At 44.1% G+C, this 16,982-nt stretch overlaps 1 protein-coding gene across 7 annotated transcripts in view; it reads right to left on the bottom strand.

The window, feature by feature from the left end:
* ASPH (aspartate beta-hydroxylase) overlaps positions 1-16,982 on the bottom strand; it is a 674,605-nt gene that overhangs the window by 129,256 nt on the left and 528,367 nt on the right. For all 7 annotated transcript variants that reach the window (XM_078687254.1, XM_078687255.1, XM_078687258.1 and 4 more), the window contains one exon: positions 6,813-6,911. In XM_078687254.1, coding sequence (XP_078543380.1) covers positions 6,813-6,911 — 99 coding nt within the window. The remainder of the gene's footprint in view (positions 1-6,812; positions 6,912-16,982) is intronic.

Here is a 16,982-nt window from a genome sequence, read left to right as displayed (position 1 = left end):
AATCAAACACTCACACCCAGTCAACAGATCTGGGTTTAATCCATCACCGTTCTTTAGCCCACTCTGCCACCCCAGTTCAGACACGGCCATATGCAAATCAGTCTGACCCTGTGCCTCATGGGAACAGTCCAGCCCGAACTGCCAAGCCATGCCTTCCCTGGACCGGAAACAAGCTTCCGAGGACCGGTTTCTGGCATTTCAGCCGTCTTCAGCCCGGCTTGCTTGAATCCAGTGGCAAAGTGAGCATACCCTGCCAACTTATGGCAAACAAAGTGGTACAAAAGGGGGTGGTGATGGACGGAGCATTCGAACCAATCAAACACTCACACCCAGTCAACAGATCTGGGATTAATCCATCACCGTTCTTTAGCCCACTCTGCCACCCCAGTTCAGACACGGCCATATGCAAATCAGTCTGACCCTGTGCCTCATGGGAACAGTCCAGCCCGAACTGCCAAGCCATGCCTGCCCTGGACCGGAAACAAGCTTCTGAGGACCGGTTTCTGGCATTTCAGCCGTCTTCAGCCCGGCTTGCTTGAATCCAGTGGCAAAGTGAGCAAAGGACTCACGTCTGAGCATACCCTGCCAACTTATGGCGAACAAAGTGGTACAAAAGGGGGTGGTGATGGACGGAGCATCCGCACCAATCAAACACTCACACCCAGTCAACAGATCTGGGTTTAATCCATCACCGTTCTTTAGCCCACTCCGGCAGTTCGGGCTGGACTGTTCCCATGAGGCACAGGGTCAGACTGATTTGCATAAGGCCATGTCTGAACTGGGGTGGCAGAGTGAGCTAAAGAACGGTGATGGATTAAACCCAGATCTGTTGACTGGGTGTGAGTGTTTGTTTGGTTCAGATGCTCCGTCCTTCACCACCCCCTTTTGTACTACATTCTCGCTGATGGCACAATGGGTGCTTTAGTCTACTTGTGACATTTAACTTACAGGCCTGTGGTACACTTTGGACCTTATAATAGGAATTTATAGGTACGGTAAATATGACAATCTGGTGTATACCAATCTCATATATTGAAAGGAGAAGCACAATCACTTTACCACTGGCTAGCAGGTGTAACATACACAGAGTTCTAGAGACAGAAAAAAGACAAAACATCTGGGATGACCCTGCAGAAATGGAATATTTCAAACAACTATATATTCCATTCTGTTGCAATAGGTCAGAGGTAACAAAGTGGTATGAGCGCAGTGCATTTCCCCTGCAAGTACTGGAGCACTGCTTATCTAAATAACAATAAGGTACTCGTCCTTAGTAAAGTTCATTCTGGTGGATACTCTTTCTAACGGCAGATTCTTCACCTTAGAATACTCCCTAGACAGCAGACTGGATGCAGAAACGTTTCATAGAAGTACCCCAACGTGCCACTAGGTGGCCTGGTTTGGCTCTGTGCTTGCCCCAGAAATGATGGAGCGGACCTGCATATGAGAACTATCCCTGCAAAATGACTTCAGTTTCCTCTGTTTATCCTTTTCATGCTCTCAGACGCAGAGCATGAGCAGTTGTTGGCAACAGTATGCTGAATACTAACGTGTGCCTTTCTAGATATTAAAAAAGGCTCTTTGATAGCTAACCCCAATGATGTCAAGAGGTCCATCATCATCTAGAGGTGATCCACGACTGAGTGCTGTGAGCCAGCCTTCAACAGCCAGTCATTGAGGTATGGGAATACTAGTATATCCCAGACATTCTAAGATGATCAGCAACCACTACTGTCACTTTCATGAACACATGCACTGCGCTGGTAAGGCTGAAAGGGAGCATAGAAAACTGAAAATCTTCCTGGCCTACCTTGAAACGCAGATACCGTCTGTGGAACTGCAGGACTGGTATATAAAAATACGTGTCCTTTAAGTCCATGGGCACCATCCAGTCGCCTGTGTCGAGAGTAGACAGGATCTGGGTCAGCATGAGCATTTTAATTTGTCCTTCCATATAAGGGCATCTAGAATAGGCATGAGGCCCCAATCCTTCTCTGGACCAAGGAAATAGCAAGAGTAACAACCAACTATCTTTTCAAGTCTGTCACTCTCTATAAGATCTATGGAGAGAACACTTGCTCACCTCCTGTAAAAGAATGAACAGGTAACTTGTTGGAAATGTTCTCTGGCAAGGGAGGAATAGTGGGCGGGCAGAAAAGGAAGGACATTCTATGTTGAACTATTTGTAAGACCCATCTCTTAGACATGATGGACCGTCTACCTGAGAGGAAATGTGAATACTGTCCACCACCGGTTGGGGATGTGCCACCAAGGGCAAACTAAAGTGATTTTGTGGCCGCTGTCACAGAGGAAGAGGAATTTGAGGACTGATGCCCTTGCTGGCCAATTCTCTACCTACCAGACCCCCCTTGAAAGTGGTCTACTGTATCACTAGTTGGGAAGACTGTCTCGGTCTGTACTGCAGCCCTTTGGAATAGCCTCTAAACTTTCAGAACTGAAGCAGAAATTATTTGGCTGGGGTCAATAGACCCAAGGAATGTGCTTTGGTTCTGTTGTCTTTAAAGCATTCCAAGGCACAGTTCGCCTTGTCACCAAAAGGTGGGACCTATCAAAATTAATTTAAATGAAGGAGATCTGTACATTGCAGAAGAGTCCTATGGATCACATCTATGTGAGTCTATGTAGGAGAACTATGGTACCGACCATACTTCCCAGGCAATCCGCAGAATCAAGACTTGAGCGGATAATAAATTTGCCCATGTCCTGTCAATCATGAATTGGCTGGGCCTAAGAGGGCATAAGGTCTTCTGGGACTGTCCACAAGAACTTGCTGGTCATGTCCCAAAGGACATGTGGCAGTGGGCCAGTAGACAAACCGCATTTGCAGACCACAGTGCTAAACTATTGGGAGGAAAACATGCCCTTGCCAAAATTATCAATCCTCTTGAATTCCCTATCCGAAGGAGAAGTTGGAAATGAATTTTGATTCACCTTTCTGGCTGAAGTCTGTACAATCTTAGTCTCTGGAGTTGGTGCTTGGTTTGGGGTGGAGTGCTTGGAGAGAAAATTGAGGCCACCAGGCACCGGCCTGTGATGTCTGGCCACCTGCCCATTTGCATGACGGCAAAAGCAAGGCTTCTATCAAGTAGCTATCAAGGCTTCTATCATGAGTGGAGCATCATTACAAGTAAGCAAGGGCTAAGATGTTGCTGGCTCAGGCTGCAAAATGTATGTCAGAGCATTTCTTTTGCCCGCAATGGAAGGTAGCTGAAATTCTAGTGCCTCAGCTATCCTCTGAAGCACCACCCGTAAATGAAGCACTCTCTTCCATTGCTGATCCAAGTGGCGAGGGAAACTGAATCACATGAGATATTAAGCCCATCATCAGTATTGTGCAGGGGGGGAACAAGCCCTCACCATCACTATCATTATCACCTTGGGGTGCCTCCTACTCTGACTTAACAATAGAGTCAGAACCTTGAACGATATTCAGCTCTCTGTTGGAAGGTACAACATGGCAGAGGCACTGGGTTTGAGATTGGTTGCATTACCACAAATTGGGCTTTCGTGATTTCGTAGCGTGACATCGGTCAGGCTCAAGTCGAAGTCTGTTCGGGGTCCAATATTAGCATTGGCAGCTGTGAGAAGTTGGGTTGTTGGTTGAGGGAAATGAAGCCCTACTCAAGCAACAGCCACAATGCCTATCAGGTGGAACCACAAAAAGTCACTAAATTAAACTGTGCTTAACCCTCTGGTAGCTCAGCACAAAATCAGTCAGGTTTAACCTAGAAGCAATGTGTAAAGTCTTTATGAAGCACTTAAACTGTAATAAAGTGAAAACAAAGCGCAAGAAAAATCCAACACCAATTTCGAAAAATAGAGTCAAAGTATTTGACACCAACAATCTAATCAGAAGAACAGAAGATATGCAATGTCAAATATTTTAGGTAAGTATTGTGCATAAAAGCTCCTGGTTATTTGGTTGTGCGAGAGTGAGTGAAAGTCACAAGTTCAGGCTGACCGCAATGGTGCACAGGTCAGAAACAGGGACCAGGTTAGTCCAGCTGAAAAAGTTACTTTTTCAAAGTCTGGCACGAATAGTCCAGTTCACAGTGGAGGAGGCCATGAGGAGCAGGGAGAGCATCGCGGATGGTCATCTTTGTAGCGCGAAAAGCATGCCGGGCTTCGCGGACGGTTGTCACTTTAGCGCGAATATTCTGTTAGGCATCACAGACGGTCGTTGCTGGAACTTTGAATTGGCAGTCACAGTGGGATGTCAATGCTGTAGCACGAAGTGCAGCTCTTGTATTGCCGGTCATTGATGTAGCACGAAGAGTCAGGTTTACCAGAGCTTTATCTTGGCGGTCGCTGCAGGCAGCATTTCCCCAGCCTTTACCTAATTTACAGTCATAAAGAGCCCAAAACGTCAGGATTTCCCCTTTTATTTTACGAGATGCTCAACTGATGCCACACCAAGGGTCCAGAACCTGGGGGGCACCTCGTGGCGCTCAGGAACCCATTCCAGCAGAGGCCAGCAGGGCTCAGGAAGGTTCAGCTGGGCAGTTGCAGAGAGGCCTCTGGAGCTTGTTGTGTCCGTGTAGCTCAGAACAGAAGGCCAACTAACCAGCCCTTGGAGTAACTGAGGTAGACTGGGATGAAGGGAGCAGGTCTAGTCTTGGCTCTCAGACAGCAGGGCAGGTCTCAAGCAGCAGGGCAGGCCTATTTCAGCAGGGTAATCCTTCTTCCGTAGTGTCCACAGGTCCAGGAGTGTACTGAAGAGTTTTATATCTGGTGCCACCCAGTGGAAGAAAGTTCTGGAGTGTTCTCCCCCACAGAAGTGTCTGGGATTTCCTGCCTCCCTGCTCTGGCCCCAGGCTGTCTGCAGTCACAATAGGATAATGTGAAGGTCTTTGTGGGTGAGCTGACAGTGTCTTTAAAGTACACGTGGGGCTGTGCACAGCTCCGCCCCTATCCTGCTTGGATGGCCCATCCTGTCAATAACCAGTCCCTCTATTGTGTGGCTATCTGGGAGGAATACACAAAGGCCCACTGCCAACTAGTCACATGACCCAGGAAAAAGGCTGCAGACAGTAAATGGTTAGTATAAGACATTCCTTAGACATCAAACATGATACTTCCACCTGCTCCCAAGCAAAAGTTATCACGTATTAAATGTAATAAGGTAACCCAATGTTTTCCTATGGAAGAGCTAGACCTCATAGTAGTGAAAAATGAATGTGTATGTTTTTCACTACGATGATATGTAAAACTTAAAAGTGCATGTCCAACTTTTTAAATACAATGCACCCTGCCCTATGGGCTATTAAGGGCCTGCCCTAGGGGTGACTTATATGTAACAAGAAGGGAATTTAAAGCCTGGCAAGAGCGTTATTTGGTGAAGTCGAATTGGCAGCTTAAATCTGCATTAAGGCTTCAATGGCATGTTCTAAGGGGCGGTTTAGGGAGGTGGCACAAAAAGTGCTTCAGGCCAATGAGGAGCATTTAATTTACCAGCTCTGGGTATATGGTATACCACCTTACTATGGACTTATAAGCAAATTAAAGATGCCAATTAGGTGTAAACTAATGTTACCATGTTTTGGGGAGTGAGCACAAGCACGTTAGCACCAGTTAGCAATAGGAAGGGAGAAGACAAAATGCTTGGGGGAACATCACCCTAATGCAGACAGGTCTAACAACACCGAATCATCTTTCGGCTCAGGGTGTTGCTGGTACTGGCATCTGGGAGCAGGGATCAGCGTGGATCTCGTAGCTAAAGTAGACGTCTGTACCAGTGTTGGGGATAAATGGAGCTGGGGATGGAGGAGCTAGCGGTAATCCAACTGGAGGACCCTGTGGTTCCATGGGGCTGAAGGCAGTCCAGAGGGAGCCAGAAACACACAGAAAATGTGCAGCATGGCCTCCTCGAAGTCCTCATTCTCTGGTGTGATCAAGGATGGCCAGGGAAATTCGGGTGAGTCAGGACCAACTTAGTAAACAAATCTGTGGTCGGAGACTTCAAAGAAGTGCAATTGACATTATGACTCTCTTGTTCCTTCTCTATGGAATCAGAGTGGAGGGACATATTTGAGCTCTGCTACACTTTTTTATACTTGCGTCTGGACTTTCTGGAGGACATCAAGAGCAAAGTTGAACAGTAGTGGGAGGTGCCCCGGTTCCGAGTCTGAGACGCAATTTGAAGCAAGTCCTATCTGAAAACCACGACTTATTGCATTATGCAACAAACAACTTCATCTTCCGTTCACAGATCACCTTTGTGTGCATGAGTACACACTTAACACACGACTCAAAAGTCGTGTACAGAGCCCAAGCACTAAAGACGCAACTCAATCTGGTCTATAACTGACATCTACTTCCTGTAGTCGTGGCATGGGTTGAAACCTGGAGTCTTTGGTTGGGACAACGTGTCATGGCACACGGTGAAATTGTTAAAAGTTGTCAGGTAGCAGGCAAAAAAAAGGAGCCGAAATCCAGATCAATGTCCCAAGGAGGAGAAAGAAAGGAACTGACATCAATTCGGAGGGGTGATGCTTATATTTGGCTTTCCTCCTTCCAGGGCGGTGTGGAGTCGGATGACGCTACATGGCGGTGTGCGAAAGTAATACTACGAGAAAGTTTCCCGCACCAGTCTGGCACCTCAGGCCTATTCTAAGGAGAGTAATCCGTGGTTTGAATTTTCCATCACAGATGTGTTATATAAGCATCCTTAAAAATTTTAACAATTTATTTAAGTTTATATGTATTTTATGAAGTTCCTCCAGTGCTGATTTTAATTGAGGTTATTAACATTTCATATATGTAGAAAGAGGTGAATACTATTGATGAATTACCTTTAGGTAGGGAATGCTCTCAGCAATGTGGTTCTGTGCTTTCAGGATAAATCCATAATGTACCTTTGCAAAGCCATCATTAGGAGCCATGGACAGGACCTGGTAAAATAAATACAAGTCAATTACAATCCATTAATTCACCTCCCACACATGTTTAAGAATGACTACAGTGGCATTTAAACGAGTAACGTCCTTGCAGATCTGATACTGAAATTATTCACATGGGACTTTTTTATCATCTCATTTAAAAAGAGAAAATATGATATACACGTTTATGTTATTGTGAAACTCTATTACGTCACATTGATATTATCACCTGAAAAGTATTATATCATCCAATGTATATATTTGAACCCTTAATCACCCCAGCGTAGTACTGAGCACCTACTGGATATTTACTAAGAATTCTGTGTATTTCGCTTTCTTTACCCATAGACTACACTTCTCTCATGATTTTTTTTCTACCAAAGACGACAACACCTTGACCTTGCTCCTTAGTTTAAAATCACGTTGAATTAACCATGAAAGTTCCATTATAACATCTCAATTTCCCTCCTATCATCACAAACGTTTTATTGGTTTTCACGTTCCTTATAATTTAAAAAACAATACAAATCACACACCAACCATCCTTTGCATCCTGCGTTAGCTCCCAAGGCTAGATCAGTAGAAATCAGAGGTGTTTGTTTAAACCTCGCTTCCATTCTTAGAGGTTCTTCGGTGGTTGATGGAGCAGTGAGTGCTACTGGTGTGGACTATAACTAATAAAATGGCCTTCGCCTTACACCTTCATTCCACACTCTCTTCATGATGCGGTCTACCTTGCTAATCCTGTTCAGTCTTCACCGAGGTCAATCACGCGTGCTGTCTTGCATTGGTTTTATCCTGCTCTTATGCTACGGTGGCCTCCAGCTCTGCAGCACTGTGATGTCGGGCTTGGCATGGCGTTTGTCACAATTTTTTACAAATTGGCCAATTACTTTAATATGTGAGAAGCAGGCTGAGGAAGAGTAAGACAGAAAATGCTAAAGATAAAGGCCAAGTGATCTAATGCCCTAACCCTGTGTTGCTTTTATGTCTCCTGACATTGGCCTCATCTTGTCTTGTGACTCCTTTGGTAGACATAAACTGCTCCTCAGCGCCCGACTACCTCAAAGCAAAGAAGTAGATCAGGCCAGAAAGGTGGAAACTCTTTCTTGTGTTCCTGACCAAACATCTACTCCTTCTAGTGACCACACAGATTCTGGCATTCTACAGAGCTCTATCTCCTGGAATGATTCTAGGTTACGTCAATCAACGATCCAGGGATATCAACAGGTTGGGTTGTGTCTTCTAGAGCTGGTGAGCTCATGGTTATTGTACAACATTAACAGTTCAGATAACCCTGGGAGTGTTTTCTGACCTAGGAGAGAGGAAAACAACTTTCTCTTCAATACTACAGTCATTTGAGTGGAAGAAGGAACTCCTGGGCTCTACTAGCAGACCAGGAGTGTGGAGACAGCTAAAGGTCAGGCTAGCAAATACAAGGACTGAAATGGCCCATTGTTAGAATATTCATTGCCTTTTTGAAAGAAACAAATGAAACATAATTTTACAATCTATGATATGGTACAAAGATTCCTCCATAATCAAGATTAATGCCGGAAACTATTCCATAAATATGGAAAATAGGATAGCCCAAAAAGAGACTGGAGTTGTCTTGATTGTTAAGAGTGACCAGACTGCATGCAGAAGTTGCGAAAGTACTGATGATATGGATCACATCTCGGAGACGTTTTAGGGTATGGGTAAAGAGGGCAATTGCCAAGGGCCCCCACTTTACAAGAGCTTTGAGTGGTTGTGGGTAGGTTCTATCCGAACTCTAACCTTACACAGATAGATGCTAGTGTACAAGTGAAATGTGTTTTGTATTGCTTATACTGGTCCCCACCATACTGTGTACATGCCCATCATTCCTTTAGGGCTTTCATGCTTAGAGTTTTCATAGGTTGAAAACGGTGGCATATTTCTTTTTATATTGATTATTATTATTATATCACGAAATATTTTTAATTCATCATGCAATTTTATGGTGTATTTACAGTTTACATGTTCACAAACTTATGTATTGGATAGTGTTTTAATATTAGTATAGAGACACTATCAGTGTAAAATGGGGAAATAATTCTCCAAGTGATTTTGATATTTTTCTCTCAGTGAGTTTTCAGTCCTCTCAGGGACAAAAACATGTCGACTCAAAGCTCAGGAATGGCAGCAACACATTTTCCCCAATACACTTGCTAGCCTCGGGAGGCTGTCCCTCTGCCTTCAGTAGGTGTCCTGCCTTACCAGGAACAAGTCAGCTGGGACCCCACTGGCCTCACTGTCGCACACTGGCATTCAATAGGGAACATTCTACCAGTCACCATAGACACTCCCCGCGCACACATCACTCAGCCAAGGATGTCAACGCAGGATCTGTGCACATTATGGTAGCAGACACTTATGCAAGTGAGGCTGGAAGGGATCTCACTCTTCAAGGACAAGCACAAGGCTTGTCCAATACTGCATATCAGAAAAACTGTGTGATGCCACCACCGCTCCATGAACATGTTCCTGGGACGTGGAGAGTAGCCTTGTGTTCTATGAAAACAAGCTTGGTGCGCCCCTCTAGACCACGCTCTGGGTTCTGGTACCTTTCACAGAGACGACACCTTAGCACACGCATGATTATCGTGTGTACTGGGCACAAAAAAACTGGACTTCACTGAAAAGCTACATCTGAATTACTTAGTGAAGGGGTGTCCATCTGTAAAAAAACATGATGGGTGGATTTCTGTTCCATTGAGAGCCTTGAGCTTGTCATGTTAACTAGGAATGAATGGGAACTAGATTCCATACCAGAGCATCCTTCTACCCTGGCAATCCTTCCTGTGAGGTTACATCCCTTTCCTTGCTCCTGTAACATCATTGGATATTGAGTGTAGAATTAATGGGCAGAACACTATTTAATGCAAAGAAAATCTTGCCCCGTATTCCTTTTAACGATGACTGCTTCTAAATGGCTCTGTTAACCCTGCGTTTCTTACATTTTCAGTAATTGAGGGTAGAGTCCCTTAGAGTTTGAAGCACTCAAACCCCTTTACTGAAGAAGCCCTTAGTCCTCCTAATTCAGCAAATGATAGGCCATTAATGCGATCCCTACTTATAAAGCTTCGGAAGAAGACGGTGATGAAACAGATTGCGAGACACCTTGACTACCACAGCCTATAGTGAAAATTAGAATCTGAGTCCAGGCCTCACGCAGCACGAATAGGTAGCCTTACTGAACATCAGTGAGAGGCTTCTCGATATGGTGGATGTGGAACTGGTAGCCCTTTATGCCTTCAAAATGTCTTGGTCTCTTTTGACACCATGTCGAACAGGAACTTACAGACTCTGAGCGACAGGTTAGGGTACACAAGCTAGTGTTTCACACCATGGAGGACCTCAAGATTCTCTCCTGTCCCTGTGCTTTTCACTGTTTATATGAAACATTTCATGGCTGACTGGATGCATAGGGATAGGGTTAAATAGCTGTGCAGGTTATACTCAGCTGCTGCTTCCTTTAAGGGTGAGTTGAAGTCTGAGCCATTCCATGTGTGAAGCTTTGTGATGAGAATGAAGCATAGATGTGCTGGATAGCTCTGAATGTAAACAAGACCAAACTGTTGCTTATGAGGTCTAGGAAAAAGGAAGTGCAATGCATAAAGCTTGCAAAATGGGAAATGCAGACGGTGGACTTAATACGAAAGCACCGATGAAAGGGATCATCTCTGATGGTCATCTAACCATAGAAGGCCAGGTTAATCACTTAAAGACCAGCGATTATCATGTATATTTACTGACTGAACTCAAACCCATTCTGTCGGAATCTAACTGAGCCACTATAGTACAGAGAAAGTTTGGCTCTAGACAAAAGGTCTTCAAACTGTGGGGGAGTGACCAGGATAGCACCTGAAAATGAAGAGGGCCTTGAAGCCCGGCTTTGTTTATTTGTCGTGTTTACAGGCTATCTTATGTTACAAGCAACGATTGAGGTGCATAAGACAGCATGGCAACTTCTATCTTGAGTGCTGTAGTGGTGGGGTCCAAGAGGTGGCTGAAAAGAAGAAAATATTCTACAAGTATTTTGTTGTGTTTTTCCCGGTTAGACAAGTCCCTATAAAATAATGCACACAGGTTAGATAAAACATAAAAGAAAAATTTAATAATTTGTGGGTGAGGCACTCCCTTACGTTACAAAACCTCAATTCACTAATGTGATCACTCTAGGTGTCTGTTTGTGAGACTAGAGAGTCACAGAATTGAATCCAGGGTGACACAGTTCGGAATAGTTACTTTTTAGTGCTATGAGGTCCCAACCTGCAACAGAAAGCTGAGTGACTATATATGTAATTATTTTAAAATTGTATTAGACACATTATAGGCAGAGACACTAAATTCTGTGGCAGTGGAGGATCAAATTTTGCAGGAGAGTAAACTATATTATGTGGCGCGAAAAGGCAAAATATGTGGTGTAATGTGGAATATTTGTAATAGGATTACCTTATTTTCTGGTCATTCTTACACATCACATTAGTACCAGGTGAACACTCAAATACAGCAACAAGCAACTGAAAGATGACCAGTCAACCCCTGCAAAGGGCTTTCTACTGTGCAGGGACACGTGGCTGAGTTATCTGTACTTTTGATCCGTTTAAGCTTGATACAATTTATTTTGGTAAAATCTGCTGATCAAGCGGCAGATGAAGGATTATATGGCAACTATGGAAAATCCATAATTATACAGTAAATGCCACAACCACAGAATCACATAGTTTCAGTGGTCCTGAGTGTAAGTTAGGCTGCCATAAATGACTGAGGGCCTGCTTTTGAGTTTGAAGGAGAGGGCACTCCCCGCCAAAATCAAGGTCTGCCCGCCTCATTTAGAGTCAGGCAGACCTTCAGTGTTTCGACAGCAGAGACTACACCATCTCTACTGCCATCATACACCCCTGAAGGCCCGGCCGAGGAAAGGCCGACTGAGGTCTTGCCACTTATCCGCCCACCCTATTTAGAGTAGGTGAACAAATGGCAAGTTGTCACTGTCCGTCACTGCCAGGTATTGTATGGGGCAGTGAAAACTGCCAAAATGCCCATCACACCATTGGAGAAAACTCCCATGTTGAGGGGAGATCATTGCTTTTTTATTTTACAAAACAAAATTCCACTTTGGGATTTTGTTTTTGAAAAAACATCGAAAGTTTGCGGGATCGCTCCATCATGTGGACGAGTTGTCCATCAAACTTTCAATGCTTTGACAGGAACCGCGATGAAGTTGGATCCTGCCAATGTAAGAGAGGTCCTCTGGGCCTGAGGACATTGCTAAATTTGGCAGGCGGGTACTCCCTCAAGGTGGCGGAGTACTTTACTTCTTATCCCTGACAGAATAAAGACCATCCACCTAGCTCTAAATCAAGCCCCAAGTGTTTAGGATAAAACAAGTGCTTTAAAAGAATACATTTTAGTAATAGGTAAGTAGGCGTTACCTTCTGCAAACATTCTTAAATGTCCATCAAATTGACACTTTTTCATTATTGAATCAGGTACAGTGGCACCGGGGTCCAGAAGTGTGAGGGGCCAACTGCATAACAATTATGACAGTCTTACTGTCCAAAAGAGACTCAGGGCACCCTTATTGGAAAGAAATGGGCAACAGGTGGAAGCTCCTTTTTTGATGAAAGGCAAAGAGAGTCTGTTTCATGTTTTAAGTCATGGTGAGGCATGGTGGCGGAGGTGTGAAAGAGGCAGAGGAGACAGCCTGGATCTCAGGACCGCAGCTATTAGTGCAGGAGGTGCCGTTGCATAGGGGCCCTGGAGTGTGAGGGGTTCACAACACCTCAGTTGTGAGAAGTAGTGTTTTTGTGGGTCAATTCCTACTTTTGTTTGATGGTTTTGTTATCTTTTAAGTCTTGCATTCAGCGTGGATTGAGCTAAAGAAAAGGTACCCCAGAAATGACCTCATAGGGTCCGCCCCTTGCAATCAGCCTTGCTCCTTCCGGTAGCCCAAGTCTTGCCATAAAGCTTTGGTGGGGGGACCAACTTCAAAACATTTTGCTTAAGGGGGATCAAAGCATAAAGATTTGAAGACCTCTGCTCTAGGCTTAACAACTGCTGTTTTACCTTTGTGGGACTTTCTCGAGGGGTGTTTAGATGCATAGAAACAAAAAGAATTCTGCAACTTGACTAAAAGCCAGTGTAAATCATGGTCAGTATCTCAGCCTTACTATTCCATGACCCCATTGGCTTCCCACTGTGAGTCATGTGAGATTTTGAGCTTTGACAATGAAACATTAAATTACCTATGAGATGGGTGTAGAGCATCTGATGCTCTGACTTAAACACTATGAAAGGGAACCACTTAAGAAAACAAGATATTAATTAGTTATACGATCTTCAGTTTAAAATGAAAACCTTAAAGGATCAACTATTTCAAGCTACAGGGGTAAATTTGTGCAATGACTCCCCCCCTGGAATTAAAGAGGCTAATATGTCGGAGATATTTCGAAATGTCCTGAAATGCTACCCTTTTCTAGGTTTTGTGGCCAAAGAAATGGCTTATGAGGCATTATGGTTTGGCTTGTATACCTTCTTTGAGCCTGGATACATTGCAACTGTTCAAGGAAACATATGTCAAGCCACGGAAGTTTGCAATGGCTGTGCCCTCTTAAATGTAAGGGGCCATGGCCCCGTTGATAAAACCCTCCTAGCAGGTGAGAGGAGGGGCTGAGGTGGGACCGCAAGAGCAGGGGGGCAGAGAGCAAGGGAAGGGAGGATATGGCAGAAGATACATTCATTGGGGTGCTGGCAGTGGTATGTGCATCATCAGGAGTTGGCCAAACACCTCTTGGTCTGTGTGGTCTTAAGATCTGTTCCCCTGTGTGGCTCATTGTACCTCGTGTCAAGGGAGGAGTTCAGGTGGGAAGTGTCAACACATCTGTCATAAAGGGGTCCCAAAGGGCCTTAAGAATATCAGATTGGTCATTCATCCTCTAAGTGAGTTTCTCGTATCATGCTATGCGATACAGATCAAGGAACCATTTGGTCTGCGATGGGAGGGTGGGATGTCTCCAGTATATGCAAAGTTTGGCCGTGGCGAACGCGGTTGTGAGTCATCTTTAGTCGTGGGAAGTCGGGTAGATTCGAGAAGTCACGGAGGAGGGAAAGGTAAGGCGAGGGAGTAATCAGAAGGGCATTATATCATTGTATCTGACCCCAAATGTGTCCAGTAGGGTGTATCGCTGGGCAGGTCCACAGAATGCGGAGCAGGTTACTGTCATGAAGTCGAAGCTTTGCCCTATGGAGTTGGCAGGGATCCAAAACTGATCTCCCCAAATTTTTATTTAAAGAAACTTCAACCGGGATACCTAGAGGACCTGGTCATGATCAAGGAGAAGTGAGGTTCAGTCTTCTGGGGTGGTAAGCCTTTCCGAGAGATGCTGCCTTTGGAGTCTGGTAGCTGGGAGGGATGGGATAGTGTGTTGTCCCTTAATGAGGTCCCACTGTATAGAGTTTTAGGTTTTCTGTCAAATTGCACTTTGCTTTAGATTTGATTTGTTCTTCTCCTCATTTGTTTCAGTTGCTTGAAAAAAACATGAAGTGAGGTGGAAAACATGGTCTAGAGCTCTCACCATAGGTTATTTTTAATGTATTTATTTATTTTTATTAAAGGTAAGAGATTTAGACTAGACAGAATATAAAACGGCTTTGAATGCTATAAGCTCTAAAGTGTATTAAGCATTTACCCCAGTCTTTTCCTGTTGCTAATTTGAACGACGATCAGGAATTCAAATTGTACTTGACCACGGTTTTGATACTCATGATGCCAAACATTTTGGTTGCAAGCAAACAGCCCTATTTAGATTTTGGTTGCGCCAAGTCAGAAAGGTGGAGGTCTTAAGCTGGTGGATGACCACCAAACATATTCAGAAAGCTCCGCCTGCCTGGAGATCGCTGTGAGTTCAGAGGAACCGCTTCCAAGGAGGCTCCGCTGAAGGCACTGTAGTTTTCTGAGTGGCTGTCATGTTTCATGCAGATACTCAGCAAAGTTTCTTATTTTTTAAATGGAAATTACCAAAGTAGGAGTTTGTTTTTGAAAAACAAACTAATGGCCCAACACCCTCCGAGTTTTCTTCGAGTGTGTGTGGATCATTATTATTTTTTCCTTTTTGAGTTCACTTTCCTGGCAGTTTCAAAGAGGAAAAGGTACATCAAAATATCAACTCTATATAGGGTGGATGATCTGAGGTACTGAAGACTGATGGCCCGATGAACATGGGGCTGACAGTGTAAGGTTTCTGGAGGAGGGTCTGGGAGCAGAAACATAATTGATTATCCGCTCTGTAAATAGAACGGGTGTGCCGAGAGTTTGGCAGACAAAGTACAGTGTGCCCCTCTGCGCTACCCCCTGTCAGGTTGGAGTCCCTTCATGCGCAGCTATTGTGGCAACATATAGCCTGCTCCTCTTGATTCCCAATGTTTGATTTTTTTACTTAAGAAATAATTGCTCTCATTTAAGTTGATTGCACTCCAAGTTTTATTATTCATATCAATCCATATAATTAAAACCACATGACAAACTGTCTTTGCGTTACAAATTTCCACAATAGTGAGAATCATTAAACCTATTTTTCTAATGATATCTCCTATGCAGGGCACGAGCCGGGGTACACGCTAGTGGACGGCGTCCACCCACTATTTTCACAGGGTGACACCTTCCACCCTGCCAAAAATTTGGACCCCACTGAATAATGTGCTGAACTCGTCCCGGTGTGATTTCCAAACACCGGGACACATTCAGCAGCGCCTGCACGTTGTCTGCTTTCCATCTGCAATAATCAAAAACTTGCAGGCGGGGACTGGGCTTTCTTATGTAAGACTCCTGCTGGGCCCATAACAAAGGTCGAGTTTGAGGGGTTATCAGGCCTCCTTTTGTTCCAGTCTTTTGGCTGGGAGCAGTCAGGAACCTCACACCTGATGCAAATGAAGCGGAGGGGAAACAAAAGCTCACACCTTGTTAGCACTTCCTTCACACATACTTAAGAGAGGCAGCTGTTCACTTTGTTCAGTCCCTGTTTAGGAGAAATGCATGCACTGTAAGAATATCAGATGTGTTGGTCTTTCCCAGTATTTAAACAAAGAAAATTGCATTTATAAAGCGCTTACTTCTCCTGAGAAGGCGTTGAATTAATTTAAGTACACCTATTTTTTCTTGTATAGCCCTATTCATCCCAATGCAGTGCCTGGGCGCTTTACATCAACACATGCATATTACATGTACAATAAATTATATAAATATGTAAATGAATGTACAGGATGTGTTACATAAAACTGGGGGATTGCAAGGTGTAGAAATCACATATCTTCCATAGCTCACTGTGCTATAATCCTCGCAATGCGCTAAAACATACACATGATAGACCTGCAAGACATACTTTTGAGGGCTTTAGATCTGATGTCATTTCCTGTAAAGTCGTGGCTTGTGATGCTGCTTTCTATGATGTCACTTCTTGTGCTGCCACTTCCTGTAAAGTCGTGGCTTGTGATGCCACTTTCTATGATGTCAATTCCTGTGATGCCACTTTCTATGATGCCATATGTGATGTCGCACCATGATGTTGCACGCTGTGATGTCACTTGCATATTGCCCAACTAGGTTAGTCCCCCCACTTCGTTTTTAGGACTTGCGCCCTGCTCCTCTGCCTTGCGAATGTGAGTCCTTCTTCAGGGATATACAGTATATTCTACGACTGATTCATCTGAAACAGATGTACAAAAAGGTTTATATTTAATATGAATTAAGGCGACGGGGTAAAAATTGGTGGGCTTGGCCAGCGAGACTCTAGTCCCTAATCTAGACACAGCATGGTATTATTGTGGAGAACCGCTGTGTGTTAAAATAAAGGTACATCTGTATGCTACCAATATTGAGCTGCCATGGAGAAAGAAAAAAGAAACCAATTTGTTAATTCAGTGCATGTTAGACTTACCCGGTTATTCCTCATTGAGAATAATGTGGTAGTTTTTCAAGAGATACAAGAAAAATGCCCGGATATATTATTCACCACAAGTAAAACTTATTGTAAAAAACACGATGAAACTTGTAATGGC

Source organism: Lissotriton helveticus, chromosome 4_1 (assembly GCF_964261635.1).
Source record: "Lissotriton helveticus chromosome 4_1, aLisHel1.1, whole genome shotgun sequence".
In the NCBI taxonomy this organism is placed as follows: Eukaryota; Metazoa; Chordata; class Amphibia; order Caudata; family Salamandridae; genus Lissotriton; species Lissotriton helveticus.
Note: the sequence above shows the minus strand (reverse complement) of the source record. Positions and strands in the feature narration are given on the sequence as shown.